The following is a 16432-nucleotide window of genomic DNA, read 5'->3' on the forward strand; positions in this document are numbered from 1 at the left end:
CTTTAGATATGCTTTTTTTGGAGGGGAAGGAGGAGGGGATACATTTTATGTAGATTAGCTTCAGGAACTAAAACCAGTTGTTTACTGTTTCCCAGCAGATGGCGATGTTTCTGTAAGTATCAAAGTAAACTGTAATGCAGAAATCATCAATTGTTTTATATGATAGTCATATCCGTATATTTGAAAACTGTTTTATGAAAGACAAACTCAACAAAGAAAATAGAGACTTTTTATTGAAAACATGCTGTTATTTGACAGTAAAAAAATATCTTTGAACAAAGCCAAACCCTTTCAGTTTGAAAATCAATCAACTCTATACCAGGCCAGGTAAAACATGAAATTGGGGGGGCTGCACTAACCGTTGAACTAATGTAGGAATAAGTTGCACAAAAACACAGTATTAAAAAAAATACTTAAATGTAAACAACATCTGGTGATCAAATAGAAAAATCTCAAAACATAAATGAGGATTCTCTCAGTCTCAGAATAATAAAGACAAAGAGGTTGTAAAATGTTATCTCTATACTGGTTACGAAAACAATCAACGTAAAGTTGGCTCAGCAGAAAAACAAACTGTTTTGCATACTCAGAAACAACAATATTAGTTAGGAATTAGAAGTATTTGTACATAGAGAGCTGGTCATGTCCAATTTAGTGAGGACAGTTTATATAAAAAAAAAATGTTAAGCAGTTCTTTGGCTCTTCAATGAAGGCACTTAAAACAGAGACCTCTACTGCCAGACATAACTGAAATTTTTAAAATCAAATTTAAAAAAAAAAAGAAAGAAAAAATACCAGGATACAAGTATCTACTCTGTATTTCTTACGAGTTAACTCAGAGAAATGTACCCGTCTTACTGTTTTCAACACGTTTTGGCATATAGAAGTTTAAAGTTATGTAGTCGGGGTTAGCTAATCTCTTCTATAACTGCTTAGTGTCAAATGTAAACAATAAAATAATGAAAAATATTGTAGAGGAGTCACTAATACTATTTGAAATGAGCCCTTGAATATTTTATTTGTCCCTGAAGAGCCTTGTTTTACCCAAAAGTTACTTAGATAAGCAAATGTTTTAACGGGATTGACACTGTTGGAGATTATATTCAGAAGTACATACATGTAAGTGAGACTTTTATTGAATGGTTCATTTGAGCCCATCTCTGTGGTCTAGCTGCATCAGTTATAACCTAAGTTCTGTATCTAAACTGTTTCTTTATTTCAGATCCACTCAGAACTCTTTATCACTCCATATTTGCTGTTGCTGCTTGTGCCGCTGCTGCCCCTGTTGGCCTCGGCCTTTCCAGCAGCGTGCCGGGACACCTGCCGGTGTTTACGTTCATGGTTGGGTTTGCTGTTGTTGTTACTGTGGCCCTGCAGCTGGCTGTAGGTCTGGTTGTTTGCATTCAGTTTCTTCTGTGCCTGGCCCACGTCTTTTTGGGCACTTCTGGGACCGTCGCCCCTCCCAGCCCTGCACAGGTTCTCGTCGTTGTTGACGTACTGCTGCCGCTCCTCCTGGGCGATGTTCACGTGGTTCTGTCGGCACGTGATCTTGGCGTGGGTGAGATCGGTGATGGGAAGAGGTGGGATGTGGTTCCCCTTAGACATCAGGAGTGGTTTGACGGCGATGTTGTATCCTGGAGGGGCTGACGGTTCGTTCCAGGTGAAAGGGGAGCTGCTGTGGTCGTCACTCAACCCCGCCTCATTCACTGCTTTATTCCTCTTTGTGAGACCGTACAGCTTGTCGTCACGCAGCTGCAGTTGGCGGGAACGGGCTATTTCACAGATGGTGCCAATGCCCAGGTGAAGCATCTCCCATAAATTGAGCACCAGGCAGAGCATAGAGACGGCGTACATGATGAGGAGGAAGATGGTTTTCTCCGTGGGCCGCGACACGAAGCAGTCCACGCTGTGCGGACAGGGCAAGTCGGAGCAAACGTATCTGGAAGGAACAGCAAATCCGTACAGCACATACTGTCCACAGAGGAAGCCCACCTCCAGGATGGAACGCGCCAACAGCTGGAAGACATAAATGCGCATCAGCCCATCTTCTTTAATCCGATGACGACCATCATGGCGAACCTTATCCTTCACTTGTCTCTCATTACTGTCTCCCTTCGCAGCTGGACTCCCATCATCCTCCGCCTCCGTCACTTCGTAGATCATTGGGTCTTCCTCGTCGTCATCCTCAGCCTCTTCCATGCCCCTGTGCTGCTTTCTGCTTCCCAGGTAGCGCTTCTTGAGTTTGTTTCGTGGAAATCTCCTCACTCTCCCCGTGTCAGCCTGCTCTTCTGCCCGAGCAATTTTGTTCACAGCATAGCCAAGATACATGAGGGACGGTGCAGCCACCAGGATGGTTTGGAAAACCCAGAAACGGACGTGGGACAGAGGAGCGAAGGCGTCGTAGCAGACGTTCTCGCAGCCCGGCTGGCCTGAGTTGCAGACGAACTTGCTCTGCTCATCGTAGTAGATCGACTCGCCTCCCACGGCTGTCAAGACGATGCGGAAGACGAGGAGGACGGTGAGCCAGATCTTGCCCACAAACGTGGAGTGATTGTGAATTTCCTCCAGCAAGCGCGTCAGGAAGCTCCAGCTCATGGTAGTGGCAGGAAAACTACGGCAAGCACCAGCATACGCCTTCTGTTAGTGACCTGTGGACAGGAAGAAAAAACAGGTTAGATATAATCAAAGTTCATTGTTTGACTCACTAAAATGTTAGGTAACTTCTTCCTCAGTTGACATGTTTTCTACAAATTAATAAAAATGAAGATTAGATATTATGAATCAAACCCACATGACAAGAGTTGCAAAGAGAGGAAAAGACAGAATCAAAAGTTCTGAATTGTTAGAAATGAAACTGTACCAGATATATGTGAAATAACTTAAAGGTGACCCTGTTAGGTTAGGATAAGTCAATGTGATATAAAAAAAACCTTTACATTTTTGCAAAACATCATTGTTAGATAATGAGATCTCAGTTCACTCAGTTCTGGCTATTCTGAGCTCGTTTCAAAATGAGACATTTTAGGGCGTCTTGTCCTTTAAATTCAAATAAGCTGCTAGTGGCCACGTTTACACTCTCCCATGAAAATGAATGCAAACAGACTGCACAATTATACAACCAAACACTTGTTTTCCAGCAGCCATTGTACAGAACATTCAGGGGTAAACCAGCTGACCAAACGTGCTGGAGCTCAGCGTGGGTTGTCATGTTTTTATGAGGTGTGAAAATCATTATAAGTGAAAAAAAACAACTTTAAAAACATTAATCTAAGAGTAATTAATCTATAATGTGATTCACGTAAAGAACTGAGTAAATGAAATAAATAAACTTTTCAGTAATATTCTAATTATTGACTATGACTGTAGATTTATAATTACTTGCAATCAACTAAATGAAACATAAAATGACTGCTTTTATTAAAATTTTACAAAAAACTTATGTAAAACTTTCATTTGATACAGCTCTGGAAAATATTAAGACCACTTAAAATGATCTGTTCCTCTGATTTTACTTTTTATAGGTATATATCTGAGTAAAATGAACATTGTTCTTTTATTCTATGAACTGCTGACAACATGTCTCTGAAATGCCAAGCAAAGATTTTAGTTATTTGCAGGAAATGAGAAATGGTCAAAATAACAAAAAGATGCAGAGCTTTCAGAACCCAAAATAATGCAAAAAAAAAAAACAACAACAAAAAAACAAGCTCATATTAATTTAGAAACAACAACACTAATGTTTTAACTCAGGAAGAGATCATAAATCTATACATGGGAGGAACAACCAGAAAGTTTTCCATTGGGTTCACTGCAGTGGGCTCTTAGTTCTTTCCAGAGCTCTATATTATTTTTAACATATTTTATGAATATGCTTAATGTTTTCCAACTAATCTCTTAGGCATTGCTCCTGTAGCCTCTCTGGATAAAATCTTCACCAGACAAGTCTAACATTTGTGCACTGGAGCCCAACATGGTTTAAACACGTAAAGAATTAAGGTGTTGACAGCGGCTGTTTGCAAACCAAACCCAACAAATTAAAGCGTACTTCCTCTCTAACTGCCAACCCAAAACCAGCCTAGTCTTCAGAAGTCAGGAATGGCGGTTTTCTACATAATAAATACCAGTTGTGTGGTAAAGCTGTGGCCCGCTTCTAATGGTGAGATACAAATCCCAAATGGGAGACGGTTTAAACAGGATCTTATTTGCACAAACATGAAGAAATATCAACACTTACCTTTTTGGTGTATGAAGATGAGCAAATCTAAGAAAGAAAAAAAACTTTCCCAGGATTTAAAAAGAAAACAATTCTCCCCGTCCACCCAAAGAAACCCATTGTTAATCTGTTCTCAACGAGCTTCTGTATGAGAAACAGGGTATCCCCTCGATGATGCCAGAACACAGGAAGTTTACTCAGATTATGTCTCCCCGTTACACAGAATCTAAAAATAAACATACGGCTGCCAAGAGGAAAAGTCACAGGAAGAGACGGATGTGGTATTCCGGAAACACTGACCAGCGTCAAACAGCTCCGACCAACACCAGTCCTCTGGGAAACTGGATCACGCAAAAAGCTCAGGGAAAACCCCGTTTACATTCACGGATAAACTAAAAATAACACCAGAAATCACAATACAAGACTTGGAAAAATTATTTCAGGAGGAAAAAAATTTAAATCTGTTTCTTCTATATGTGCCACAAAGACACTAAAAGAACATAAAGTGACACTTTATTTGAAGGGGCGTGCATAAGACTGACATAATACTGTCATAAACATGACATAACACCTGAACATGGAGTCTTTTTGTCATTGCATAAATAATGACACTTTTAGTGCAAAGTTGGCGATTTTAATGTATTTTTAATGCAAGTATTAGTACAACTTTGCATTAAAAGTGTCATTATTTACCGAATGACACTTCATGACAACAGTGATAAACATTTATGAAGACTCCTTCATGTTCATAACAGGTGTTATGTCATATTTATGACAGCGTAATAAGAGTAGTAATAAATTATCTTCAAGGTGTTTTTTCCGTATTTATTGGTTTATTGGTTAACCCCATTGAAAACCTGATAGTTACCAAACAACACTTCATTCGGTAACTATCCGAATGAGGGATAGTTACCGAATGAAATTCAAACACAGAATTTGAATTTGTGGAAATTCGAATTCTGTGTTTGAATTTCCACAAACACAGAATCATAGAAAACTGGGTGGACAAATTGATTCCACCAAATATTGATTTCTGAACTCTTCCTGAGTTAAAACATTAATATTGTTGTTTCTAAATGAATATGAACTTGTTTTCTTTGCGTTATTTGGGGTCTGAAAGCTCTGCATCTTTTTTGACTAAATAAATACAAAATCTTTGTATTTATTTGCTTGTAATTTTGGAGGCATGTTGTCAGTAGCTCATTGAATAAAAAAAACAACGTTCGTTTTACTCAAAACTTATACCTACAAAGAGTAAAATCAGAAAAAAATAATCATTTTAAGTGGTCTTAATATTTTCCAGAGCTGTATAATCATCTGCAGATGATTATACAGCTTTAAATGTTTAGAAAATATAAACTGTCCAAATGAGAACTGCTGTACTCAAATGAACCTGACACATATACCACACATTATGTAACCATTTAACGCCTCTATTTAACGTGCAGACGCCCATCTGCTCCAGCTGAACTCTAACTCTTAAGGAAGGCTTCAAAGGAACAGATTTCATTGAGATTGTTGTGTTCTGTGTTTTTCTGTATGTTTATTTCTAGTTTCCTGTGTGTCTGAGTCTCTGTGTTGTCCTGTCTCCCCGTGATTAGTCCCCAGGTGTATCTCGTTCCCTGATTTCCTCTTGTGTATTTAGTGTCACCTGTGTGTGTCTGTCTTCGTCGGGTCCTACGTCTTGCTACGTCTGGTTACGTCCGTTTACGTCAGTGCACGTCTAGTCCTCGTAATATCCTGTTGCTACCTGTTGTGAGCTTTAGCCTCCCGCTCAGCAGTGCTGCCAGGTCTGTGGACTGTGTTTTCTGTTATTTATCTTCATTAAACTCCTCATCACACATCATCTGGGTCTACTGCGTTTGCCTCACCGCCACCACCACACCACTTTATGACAGAGATAATAAAAGAATAAATGTAACATTATTCTGAGGCTATCAGGTTATGAAATCTGATTAAACTAATTTCTGTCATTAACTGGATTTCAGATGAATAACTTGTTCAGTTTCATTTCATTTCACATCTGTAAATAAAATATTTACTATGTGATTACTAAGAAATTCCTTTAACCTGCCGACTCTTCCCGGACTCCACACATCTCCACGGTTTCGCCTAATAATAGACAGTCACCAGCGGCTGCGTTAACACACTTCCTGACGTCTGCTGCTGCTTTGAAGAAGAACACCATCCCTTTCCACGGCTTCATTAACAGCCGCGTGACGTTTTAAAGTGCACATCTGGCCATGTTGTGTAACGTAGCATGTGGAGGGCCAGTGGCACGGCTCCATCCAGCCCAAACACGAATCCCAATCCTCCGCAACGCTCACCTTCTTCTTCTGCTAAATAAAACATGTCCCCGCAGAACTGTGAGCAATGTGATCGTCTGTTTCAAACTCATCGTTTTGGGCCAAATCAAGATCATGAATGGGACGTCGTACCAGGATGTATTGATAAAACCCACCAACAAACCGTTAAAATATTAATGAATACCTGCATTTTATAAGTATTTCTTAAAATCAAACGTCTTTTCACATTGTTCAGTTCACTAATTATGTGGATTTAGAAAAAGTTTCAAGGAATTTTGCAATATTTGCGATTATACGTGACGTTAATCGATCACAGACGAACTAATAACTTGACATCAAATAACGCAGAGGTAGTGTCGTAAAGTGCAAAAATACTGCCACCTACAGGAGAAAGTTAGAGGTCAATTAAAAATAAAACCCAACGTTTTTGACAATTTTCGCTCAAAATTTGAACTAAACTTCAGTTTTCTGTGATAACAATGCTATCGACTCTGTTATGCAGAAATTTTATTAATCTGACAGCAAAACAAAACTACAAATATTTTAAAGCCAATAACAGGTGAAGCGCTTTTCACAGGCAGAATGAGAAAAAGGATTCATCATAAATTAAGCATATTCCTAATTGAAAGAGGTTTGTTTCAAAGCAATTTCAGTTACTACACTGCCAAAATGAAGCAGCTAATATAATAAAGTCTTTACTAAGATTTAGTAACCCAATCAAACATAACCTGAGAAGAGAGAGTAGAGTCTCATGGTTCATCTACAAGAACAAATCTGAGATCACAAACCCAAAATTTGTATTGGGACAGAAAATAAAATCATCTTTGCAAAATATTGATTCTTTCTGTCTAAAACTTCAACGTAACAGCTGCTAAAATCAAGGACTCATTCTGTTTGTTGCATTTCCAAACATTTTGCTGTTTTCATAATTTTCATTTCAAAGATTTAGCTGCCACATCTTAACAATTTGGGGAATCTCAGTTTACGAGAGATAACATTTTGTAATTTGGCTCAGATTATTTGAAGTCTGCCATCTAATGCAGAGAAAACAAACGTTGCTTGTTCACAAATATTTCATTATCTGGAAACAAAGACTGTCTTCAACTGTTTTCTCTAAAGTGAGTTCACACGTTTTGGGCTCGCGTTCTTCATTCGTCCGACTCTTTGCAGAAAAGAGTACAACAGTAAATAGAAAGAAAAAGGAAACATGCTTTCAGATATTCTTTTAGTACACAAAACGTGCATTTATGGAGCTAAACTCAGGGCGATTCTGGGGAAAACCTGCTAGAGGCCACAAAGGACTAGTGTGAGTTTCACCTTCCTGCAGGACAAACATCATTAACATGCAGTCAGAACCGAAGCAGAATTTAATAATGTGTTGGAACAGCTCAGTTAAAGATCTGAGGCACAAATTAACACCACATACCATGTGACTAAAGCTTTCCTGCAAAGAGGAACTGGGTTATTACCTGTTGGCAGAAGTGCATATTGGTAGACACATACACCCCAAAATTAACACAATACTTTTCAGAAGTAAATATATTACATTACATCGTTTCACATTACAACAAACTTAGTAGTGTAAAAAATGTTTTTTTAAAAAGGTGCAAGAGGTATTTAATACTTCTGTAAGGTCATGTAAAGTTAACCTGTTTAGTTAAATTACTGGAAGAGGTCAGAGTTTGTGAAAGAGGCCAGAATGTCCCAAATTGAGAAGCTGGGAGTGGTGCAGCACGCCAACTCCAGATGTCTCCCATCCTGAGATCGAGAACCTCCTGTTTCCTATAGAGCCTATAAAAGAGCCAGCTTTGTACAAGCCCATCTAAGTGGGTTTCAAGCTGCGAACATGAAGGTTTGTGGTTGCTTTCAAAGCTCTAAAGCTGATGCTCCACCCAAAGGCTATTTGAGATTGAAACGCTCACCGACTATTTACACAAAAGGCAACTTTAAAAAGTTTGCAACTTGCTGACACCGCCGTTTCCCGCAGTAAACTGATGGGAATTCTCCATTAAATGGATTCTCCTGAGTCTGCAATAAGGTGATCTGATAAAAAAAAGGTAGTAAGTGACTTCCAATTGGACAAAACCAGTCATGATACATACTTCTGCACGGTTCCCATTTCAAATAAAATAAAGAGTTGTAGCAGGAAAATGACAGAATGACTTCAACAATTACATGTGTGGGAGGAAAAACGTAAAAAGTATACAAACACAAAAAAAGATAACTAAAAACAAATGGTGTCAGGATCTGTTTCCATAAAAATGTCATACTAAATTTGATGGACGGTAAATTTATTGCAATAAGCGATATTATTGTTATTTTCAGACAATGATAATAGCATAATAAAGCAGGAACACATTCTCAGTGATCAGTAAACTTTAAATTCAAATGGACATTTAACACTGGAACTGGAAGACATTTCAAATATCCAAATTAAAATTAACAGAAACAACAACAAAAAATAATTATGGAGTCTCTGTTAACAAAACTGCCCTTGAGACCAAAACTGAAGAGTTTTTGTCATGCAGTTTTTTGGTAGAAAGAGAAAAAAACGGAAATTATTGAATTTGTTTTAGTTTAATTAATTTATTACTTATTGTGACATACCTAATCAATACATTGATTGGGAAACTTTGGTGAATAAACTAACAATCACTGTTTGGGGCAGAAAATAATTAATGCATAAATAACAGAGAGATTAATACCAGATCTTTTACTCTGTTGATACATTTCCAAACCATTTATTATTTTATTTTGCTTAACAAGAGTCAAAAATGTCTGTTTTTCTTGAAAGTGATAACTAAATTGTCTCAGTTTTCAGCCTATCGCCCTTGATAGGCGATCAAAACATTGTCTCTAACACAGTATTTAAAAAAGTCACGCAAAATTCTACTGTGCTTTTTAAAAAGCTGAAGTCTTACAAAACCAGCATTCAAAAACTACACCTGCGTCCCTCTGCAAAGGATAAACACAATTTGAGCCGGGGCGTGCTGCGGTGGCGTAGGGCAGTGTTTCCCAACCCTGGTCCTCAAGGCACACTGCCCTGCATGTTTTAGGTATTTCCTTGCTTCAGTGCAGCTGATTTCAATTGATGACTGATTAACAGGCGTTTGTTGAACTGCAATCAGTTGAATCAGGTACATTAAAGCAGGGAAACTTCTAAAACATGTAGGACAGTGTGCCTTGAGGACCAGGGTGGGGAAACACTGGCGTAGGGGATAGCACGACCCACGTTTGGAGGCCTTGAGTCCTCGACGCGGCCGTCGCGGGTTCGATTCCCGGACCCGCCGACATTTGCCACATGTCTTCCCCCCACTCCCCCTTTCCTGTCAGCCTACTGTCATATAAGGGACACTAGAGCCCACAAAAAGATCCCCTGGAGGGAACTCCCCCCCCCCAAAAAAAAAACAAAAAACAATTTGAGCCAATACACTCATAGTCACATTTCTAATTAAAAAAAAAAAAGTTTAGAAGTGATAAAACAATGTTTTTCAGCCATTTGTTGTCAAATAACTTAAATATTGCAATGTTAGATGTTTTCTTTTGGATAAAAGCTTATATTACACTAGAAACCGTAAAAACATCTTATGTGGCAATGAGAAAGCATCACAAACCTTTCTAGGAAGTCAGTTTACTAGGGTGTAATTTGAGGAAGGCTTAACAGTTTAAAAAAATTCAATACCACCCAACCCCACTGTATAAACCATCAATTATCCTCCCACACAGCTGGGACCGAACTGGTTCCCGTAGGAATGAAATGTTATTTATACAAAAAGTTTCATAGACACATGGAGAGTGCAACAAAAAATGTACACCACTTCGAACTCTCACTTTTTATATAAAAAGAACAAAAAATAGATATTTTCTTTCTTAAAATATTTAAGAAACACTCCAAAAGATCAGAATAAAAGAGAATAATGGTGTTACCTTTTTGTGTAATTATTTGATCCTCTCCAACTTGATGTCTTCTCCGATATCTTGAATCTAAGCCCCATCTGCCTGCAGAGCGAACAGAAAAGCAGCCAAACAGCTTTAAGATAAAGGTCAAAAAAGTGCTTAAATGAAAAAAATAAATAACTGTACTTCCCATCAACATTGGTACATCTGGAACAGAAGTGCCCCATAACACGCTATCATTAATTGGAGGCTCAGTAAAATCCAACATCCTGACTATTAGTTATAACCTAAGCAGTCGTTTTGGTTTTGTGGCAGTTTCATTGTTTTTTTTTCTAGCTAAACTTGATTTGAGTCTTTGTTTTTTTTTTTATTTAACATTTTGATTAAATCTATCCAAAATCATAAAATACTTACAAAAGTAAAATCTGAGCACTTTTTCTCACTGCAGGCACATAATTAAAAGTTTAGATTGTCATTCAAGAAACAATTATCCCATTTGTGAAAATACACAAGAAATGGCCAGGTTAACCATGACAAATAGACGGGTCAAACCTTGAAAGTTTGTTTCCCTTATGTCTTATATGTCAATATTAAAATAAACACAATGCCTGATCAAACCTGCTTTGATTTATTTTATACTAAAACACATTTTAAAACACTTTAAATGACAAATTGTGTTGTAAAGCAGGACTAAAATAATTCAGGCCTGGTTTAACCAAAGTTATCGTAGTTTGCAACAACTACAATAACATATAAGCGCATACAAAAAAGTCAAACTTCTGACTTTAATCTCAGAATTATGAGAGTATAGTTCTAACATTAAACTCAGATTTCTGACTTTGGAAATCTGAAAAAAAAAAGAAAAAAAAAAAAAGAAAAAAAAATCAAATAAATCCTGATACTTTAATCTCAGAATTGCAACTTTTTTCATTGAATTCTGAAAAAGTCAGAATTTTGACTTTAATCTCAGAAGTGAGACTTTTTTGAAAAGTCAAAATTCTGAATTTAATTTTAAAACTGTCTTCAATCTTACAATTTTAAGAAGTCAGAATTTTGACCTTCTCAAAGTTCTGACTTTTTAGGCAACATCTTGAAATTCTATGTTGAAATTTTGGGGGGGAAATTCTGAGAAAATTCCAGTGGCTCTAATCAAAAACCAACTAGCTTCCATGTTTAAAATTTGTTCCAAAGATCATTTTGTAGTATCTGAGAATGCACTAAAATGCTATAAAAAATCCTTTAGAATAATTAGTCAGGGGATTAAATTAAATATAGTAGAATTTGTTATTGTAACACCAGACAGCGTAATATTTGACTTTATAACCTATAAGATGTCGCAGCCATTTTTAAACAGGCAAATCTACAGGTTGCCTAGAAGCTAAAAAAATTAGTAATTTAAATGCTAGCAACTTGCTAACATGAACAAACTTTAGCCTAGCAAGAAATTCTGAAATATTAACAAAATATATGATTTTAAGTTTGAATACGAGTTCATTTTAATGAAGCTTGATCCACTAATACTTGCTACATTCTTATTTTGCCAAAAAATATTTTTAAATTACAATTATTTCGTTTGCTAGCAGATGGTAAAAATCTATGAATTAGTTAAGCTTCGAATTTCTAAAATTGATTCCTACCAAAGTGACATTTTTAGAAATACAAATCTATATTTCTTTGTTAACTCACCGTTTGTTCTCCGAGTCATTTGTCAGCGGTTTCGTTAGCGATTTGATTTCCCCCCAAAGGTATTTCAGACTTTTTTTCTTGCTCACCTTTTCCGAGCGCATCGTTGGGTTTTAACGTTTTCAACCGGCAGAATGCAGAAAGTCCAGCAAAGCAACCGCTGATTAAAAAAACTAAAAAATCTCCGGCGAAAACAGCAGCAGCGTTGAATCCCTGCTTTTACTGCTCGTTAAATACTCAAGGATACGTAAGGAAGTTCTGGCTTACTTTTAAAAACATCTCCTCTTCTTTCTTCTCCCGGAGAGCCGCAGAAACGCAGCGCGGATGGTGCTGAAGACAAACTGGCTGAAACTCCCTGAGTGAATCAAGAAAGGAGGAGCTTGACTTTCTGTGAGAGCGAGAGAAAGTCAGACATCACAGGATTGTTTTTTTTTTGTTTGTTTGTTTGTTTGTTTTAATACTAATGGGTATTTGTTTAATACTAATGGGTATTAAACCCATTAGTATTAAAACTAATGGGTTTAATACAATAAACAAAATAATCTTCCTTTTGTCTAGTTTATTCTTAATCTTCATTGTTTTTGGTATATATGGTCCAATTCTGCCAATAAAATGATTTTTTAAATACTTTTTAAGCTGACATATGCTAAAGGCAAACTCTTAAACCAAGTGTCAAACTCAAGGGGACCAAATTTGGCCCGCTGTAATTTTTTATATGGCCCTCTAGACCAGGACTGTCAAACTAATTTTTATTTCGGGGTCATCATCATGAATATACTTAAATAAAACTACCCATTAAAGTGTTAAAATATGAATAAATATTTGAGTATTATATATTGAGTAAGTACTTCTTAAAGTTAAATAATGTTGAACTCTTTTTCACATTAATATATTTTTGACAGAATATAAATAAAAACGGCTTTAACCCTTCTAGGCTGAACGTGTCAGTGACAATCCAGCCAAATTTGAAAATTTGCAGTAGCCTACTGTAATTCCACCACACGTTGCGCTATCTGAAACATTGCAACTGTTTCTGAAAGGGGAGACATTATATATTGGGTTATTACAGTAATTTCACTCCCATCGTAGCAGGAAGTGAAATTAATCTGAGGGTCGTTCTTTTAATAGTAGGTAAATTGCAAAAATAACTTGCTAGATATTGAAAGTCTAAATTATCCATTATGGATAAATGGGCAAATATATATTTAATCACATGACATTTAAAGAACTGTGTATCATTACAATAAGCAAAAATATCCAGGTGGAGATTTGAAACTTAGGACTCAAATGGTTAACTTGACTAATAAAATAATATTTAGGCACACAACTGTTCATGTCTCTCCAAGATAATGTATTAAACTCAACGTCCAGGGGTCAAATCCGGCCCGCCTTAACTCTTATGTGGCCCTCTAGACTAGTTATCATACCCACCAATGAGAGCAGATAAAGTTTTTCTGCAACAGGAATTTATTTCTCCACCTTTAGTACATTGAGCAGAGTACCGGAGGATGATTGACATTCTCCTCTTGGCTCTAATTAGCCATTTTTGACCAGAAGTGTTGGATTCTTTCAGATCACAATAGTGACACAGGGAGGAGCTCATTTTCCCCCACAGATTATCTGTCTCATATCTTACTGTCACAACATGATGGCAGTTTTTTTTACTGTTGAAACAGCATTTTTGATCATTTTTTTATTTTTTATTTTTTATTTATTTATTGATTTTCATAACTTTATGTATATGATGGCAGTTTTAATGAATATTGAAAACTAAAACAAATTTCATACTGCAGCTTTATCCCGCAGCTCTTCTCCTCACTCACACAGTTACATCTGAATTCACAGGTTCACAAAAACGGGAGGATTTATCCCTTCATATTTGACTTCCTCAAGGACACGCTGATAAAATTCATGCATTGTATTCTTTGCAGCTGGTGACCCTCAACAAAGGAATTCCTTTCCATCTCTGCTGTTAATCTCAAGGATGTTAGATAAAATCCAGGCCAGACAGGCAACTCTTCCATCATCCTTTCCGACTGTTTGTCTCTGCCACCGTCAAAGTTATTAAGCTTGACTTTTGGCTGCCATTGTGTTCTTAAAGTATCACCTGAGGAATCAAACAGGGAGGAGTGGTGGAAAACAACTCCAACTGTAATCAGCCTGATTGTGTATCGGCACTAGAGGTATTATACTTTAATTCAAAATGACCTCCTACAGGCTTGAAGCTCCCCCTAAGTGAGTTATCTTTCACCTCAGGGTGGAGTAATTGAATGGAGAAGAGTCGATGGGGATATCCATAAAAGCAATCATCAGACAGCAATAGCAATTTAAAGCATCTCAGCAGCTAAGGGTTTCTTGCTGTATCAGCTTGTGTGTGAAAATTGAGATGGCGACACAAGCTGGAGAAGAAACTCCAATATAATTTTTCATATATTGATCACTTTTCTCTGGAGGTCAGAGCAGGTTGTAGTATGTTCTTCCTATTAAGCATTAACAAACTGTTTGATACAGTGACAGGCTCAGTAAAGGGCAAACTGATCTTTATTATGCTAAAAATACAAATAAATGCAAAGTACTTTATCATGATTTTAAATGATAAATCAACACATTGTAGTGGTTAAAGCTACAGTGTGTATGTTTTATTTTTTTTTTATTAGTTTTTTTTTACATATTTGTTAAAACTGTTGCCATGTTGTGTTGCCCTCCACCTATTGCCTTCTGAAGAAACACACCGCTCCTGACCAGAAACAACCAATCAGAGCCAAGGGTCTTAGTGCTGTCAATCAACAACATGTACTAGCTGCTAAATATGCTAAAGGTGGAGAAACAACAACAGTTACAAGAAAACCATTTATCCGCTGTCATCAGTAGCTATGCGAACTAGCCTGAGCATTCACAAAAGGCTCTGCTAGCTGTAGCGTAGCATAAAGAGGGTGACTGGCAGCACTAAGATCCGCCTCCTGGCTCTGATTGGTTGTTTCTGGTTAGTTCTGGGAGACTGGGAGAATCCAGAAGAACTCTATTTTTACACTGATTTCAGGTTTTATGCTATGCAGTTTTAACAAATATGCGAAAAATATTTTTTTATAAAACGTTTATATTGCAGTAGAACGAAAATTGAAATTTTAAAAATATTTTACAAATGAAAGTCAGCAAAAAATTGACCCCTTCATACATTTTCACCCCTCTTACTTTGAGTCCTTGTCCACATAGCTGGGTTTTTATAACTCGAATGTCTCCATTCACATCGTTTAAAAAAAAATATATATATATATATATATATATATATATATATATATATATATATATCATACACACAGGATCGGTTTCAGAATCCGAAACCAATCCTGAACCGATACGAACCTCAAAAAAATCCGCTCCTGAATGCTGTTTTAAACATGCCAAACCCCTAGGGGGCGGTGTAGCGCAAACTTACAACCATCAGCCAACCAGATTGCTTCAAAACAACCACGGCTTTCTGTTTGAAATTAAACATGGCGCCAGGAAGTTTGGCTAAACTACTTTTAAATGGCGTACTAGAATATAGTTATTAAAACACAAGATATTGTCGATTAGGAATCATGTCAAAGCATGTATGTGGATATATAGAAAGCATTGTTTGCCCCACACCCTAAAAGTCATGAAGACACGCAAATACGACGTTTTCTCACCGGACTCTGGTCGGATATTTGATAAATAATCGCTTCCAATTATTAAACTGAGTTTTGTGTGGATTAAAAGTAAAATCACATAAAATATATTCTTTCTTTTTTCACACAGTCGATCATGTAAGGGTTAGCGTGACATCTCAGATCAGAGGATTAACAAACAAATGTGATGATCTGTGTTGTGAGATTTAAACAGAAGAGACAGATTATTAAGAACGCTGAATCGTCAGATTACTCCTGAGACTTTTTCAGTTTCTCAAACTCACATCATGGCATGTTTTCTATGTCATCACAGCCTTGAGCCTCTTCTGTCGACGCCTATAAGAGATGCAGAGCGATGTTTCATGGTCTCCATCAGCAGCGGTCATTCCACTGTGAGCAATTTGTTGTCTTGCAGAGGGCGGAAGGATTCAGAAGTTCAAATCTACTTCACTGGAATATATTTTGGACTTTGGATTTGGCGCCATCTGCTGGGTTGAAAAGCTTAATAGGAAGTTTAAAGCATATTCAGGGTAGATGTGGCTAGCACCTGAAAAGAAATTAGGTAACATAATGCAAGAACCGCTTTCAGTTTAGAAATAGATGAAATAATATTAAATTTTTTGCGACATCTAACAGGATTTCTTCCGGGATTGGTTTCATGAATAGTAAATAGGACTAAATAT

At 37.1% G+C, this 16432-nt stretch overlaps 1 protein-coding gene across 4 annotated transcripts; it reads right to left on the reverse strand.

The window, feature by feature from the left end:
* Positions 1 to 215: 215 nt before the first annotated feature.
* Positions 216 to 16176, reverse strand: LOC122823295 (gap junction gamma-1 protein-like). Of its 4 annotated transcripts, none has more exons than XM_044102761.1 (4): positions 16034 to 16176; positions 12367 to 12454; positions 10447 to 10518; positions 216 to 2648 (listed from the first exon to the last, which is right to left on the reverse strand). In XM_044102761.1, the coding sequence occupies exon 4, from the start codon at positions 2593 to 2595 to the stop codon at positions 1219 to 1221; it is 1377 nt and encodes a 458-aa protein (XP_043958696.1). In that variant the 5' UTR covers positions 2596 to 2648; positions 10447 to 10518; positions 12367 to 12454; positions 16034 to 16176; the 3' UTR covers positions 216 to 1218. The 4 variants fall into 4 exon arrangements, with proteins under 4 accessions (XP_043958696.1, XP_043958694.1, XP_043958695.1 ...); XM_044102759.1 differs by having other exon boundaries at positions 12367 to 12487; positions 16034 to 16174; XM_044102760.1 differs by having other exon boundaries at positions 12189 to 12487; positions 16034 to 16174.
* Positions 16177 to 16432: the final 256 nt, after the last annotated feature.

This window comes from Gambusia affinis, linkage group LG20, assembly GCF_019740435.1.
Source record: "Gambusia affinis linkage group LG20, SWU_Gaff_1.0, whole genome shotgun sequence".
In the NCBI taxonomy this organism is placed as follows: domain Eukaryota; kingdom Metazoa; phylum Chordata; class Actinopteri; order Cyprinodontiformes; family Poeciliidae; genus Gambusia; species Gambusia affinis.

Bases quoted from the DNA above. Each gene is read 5' to 3' on its own strand.
- LOC122823295 (XM_044102761.1), bottom strand. From the start codon at position 2,595: ATGAGCTGGAGCTTCCTGACGCGCTTGCTGGAGGAAATTCACAATCAC.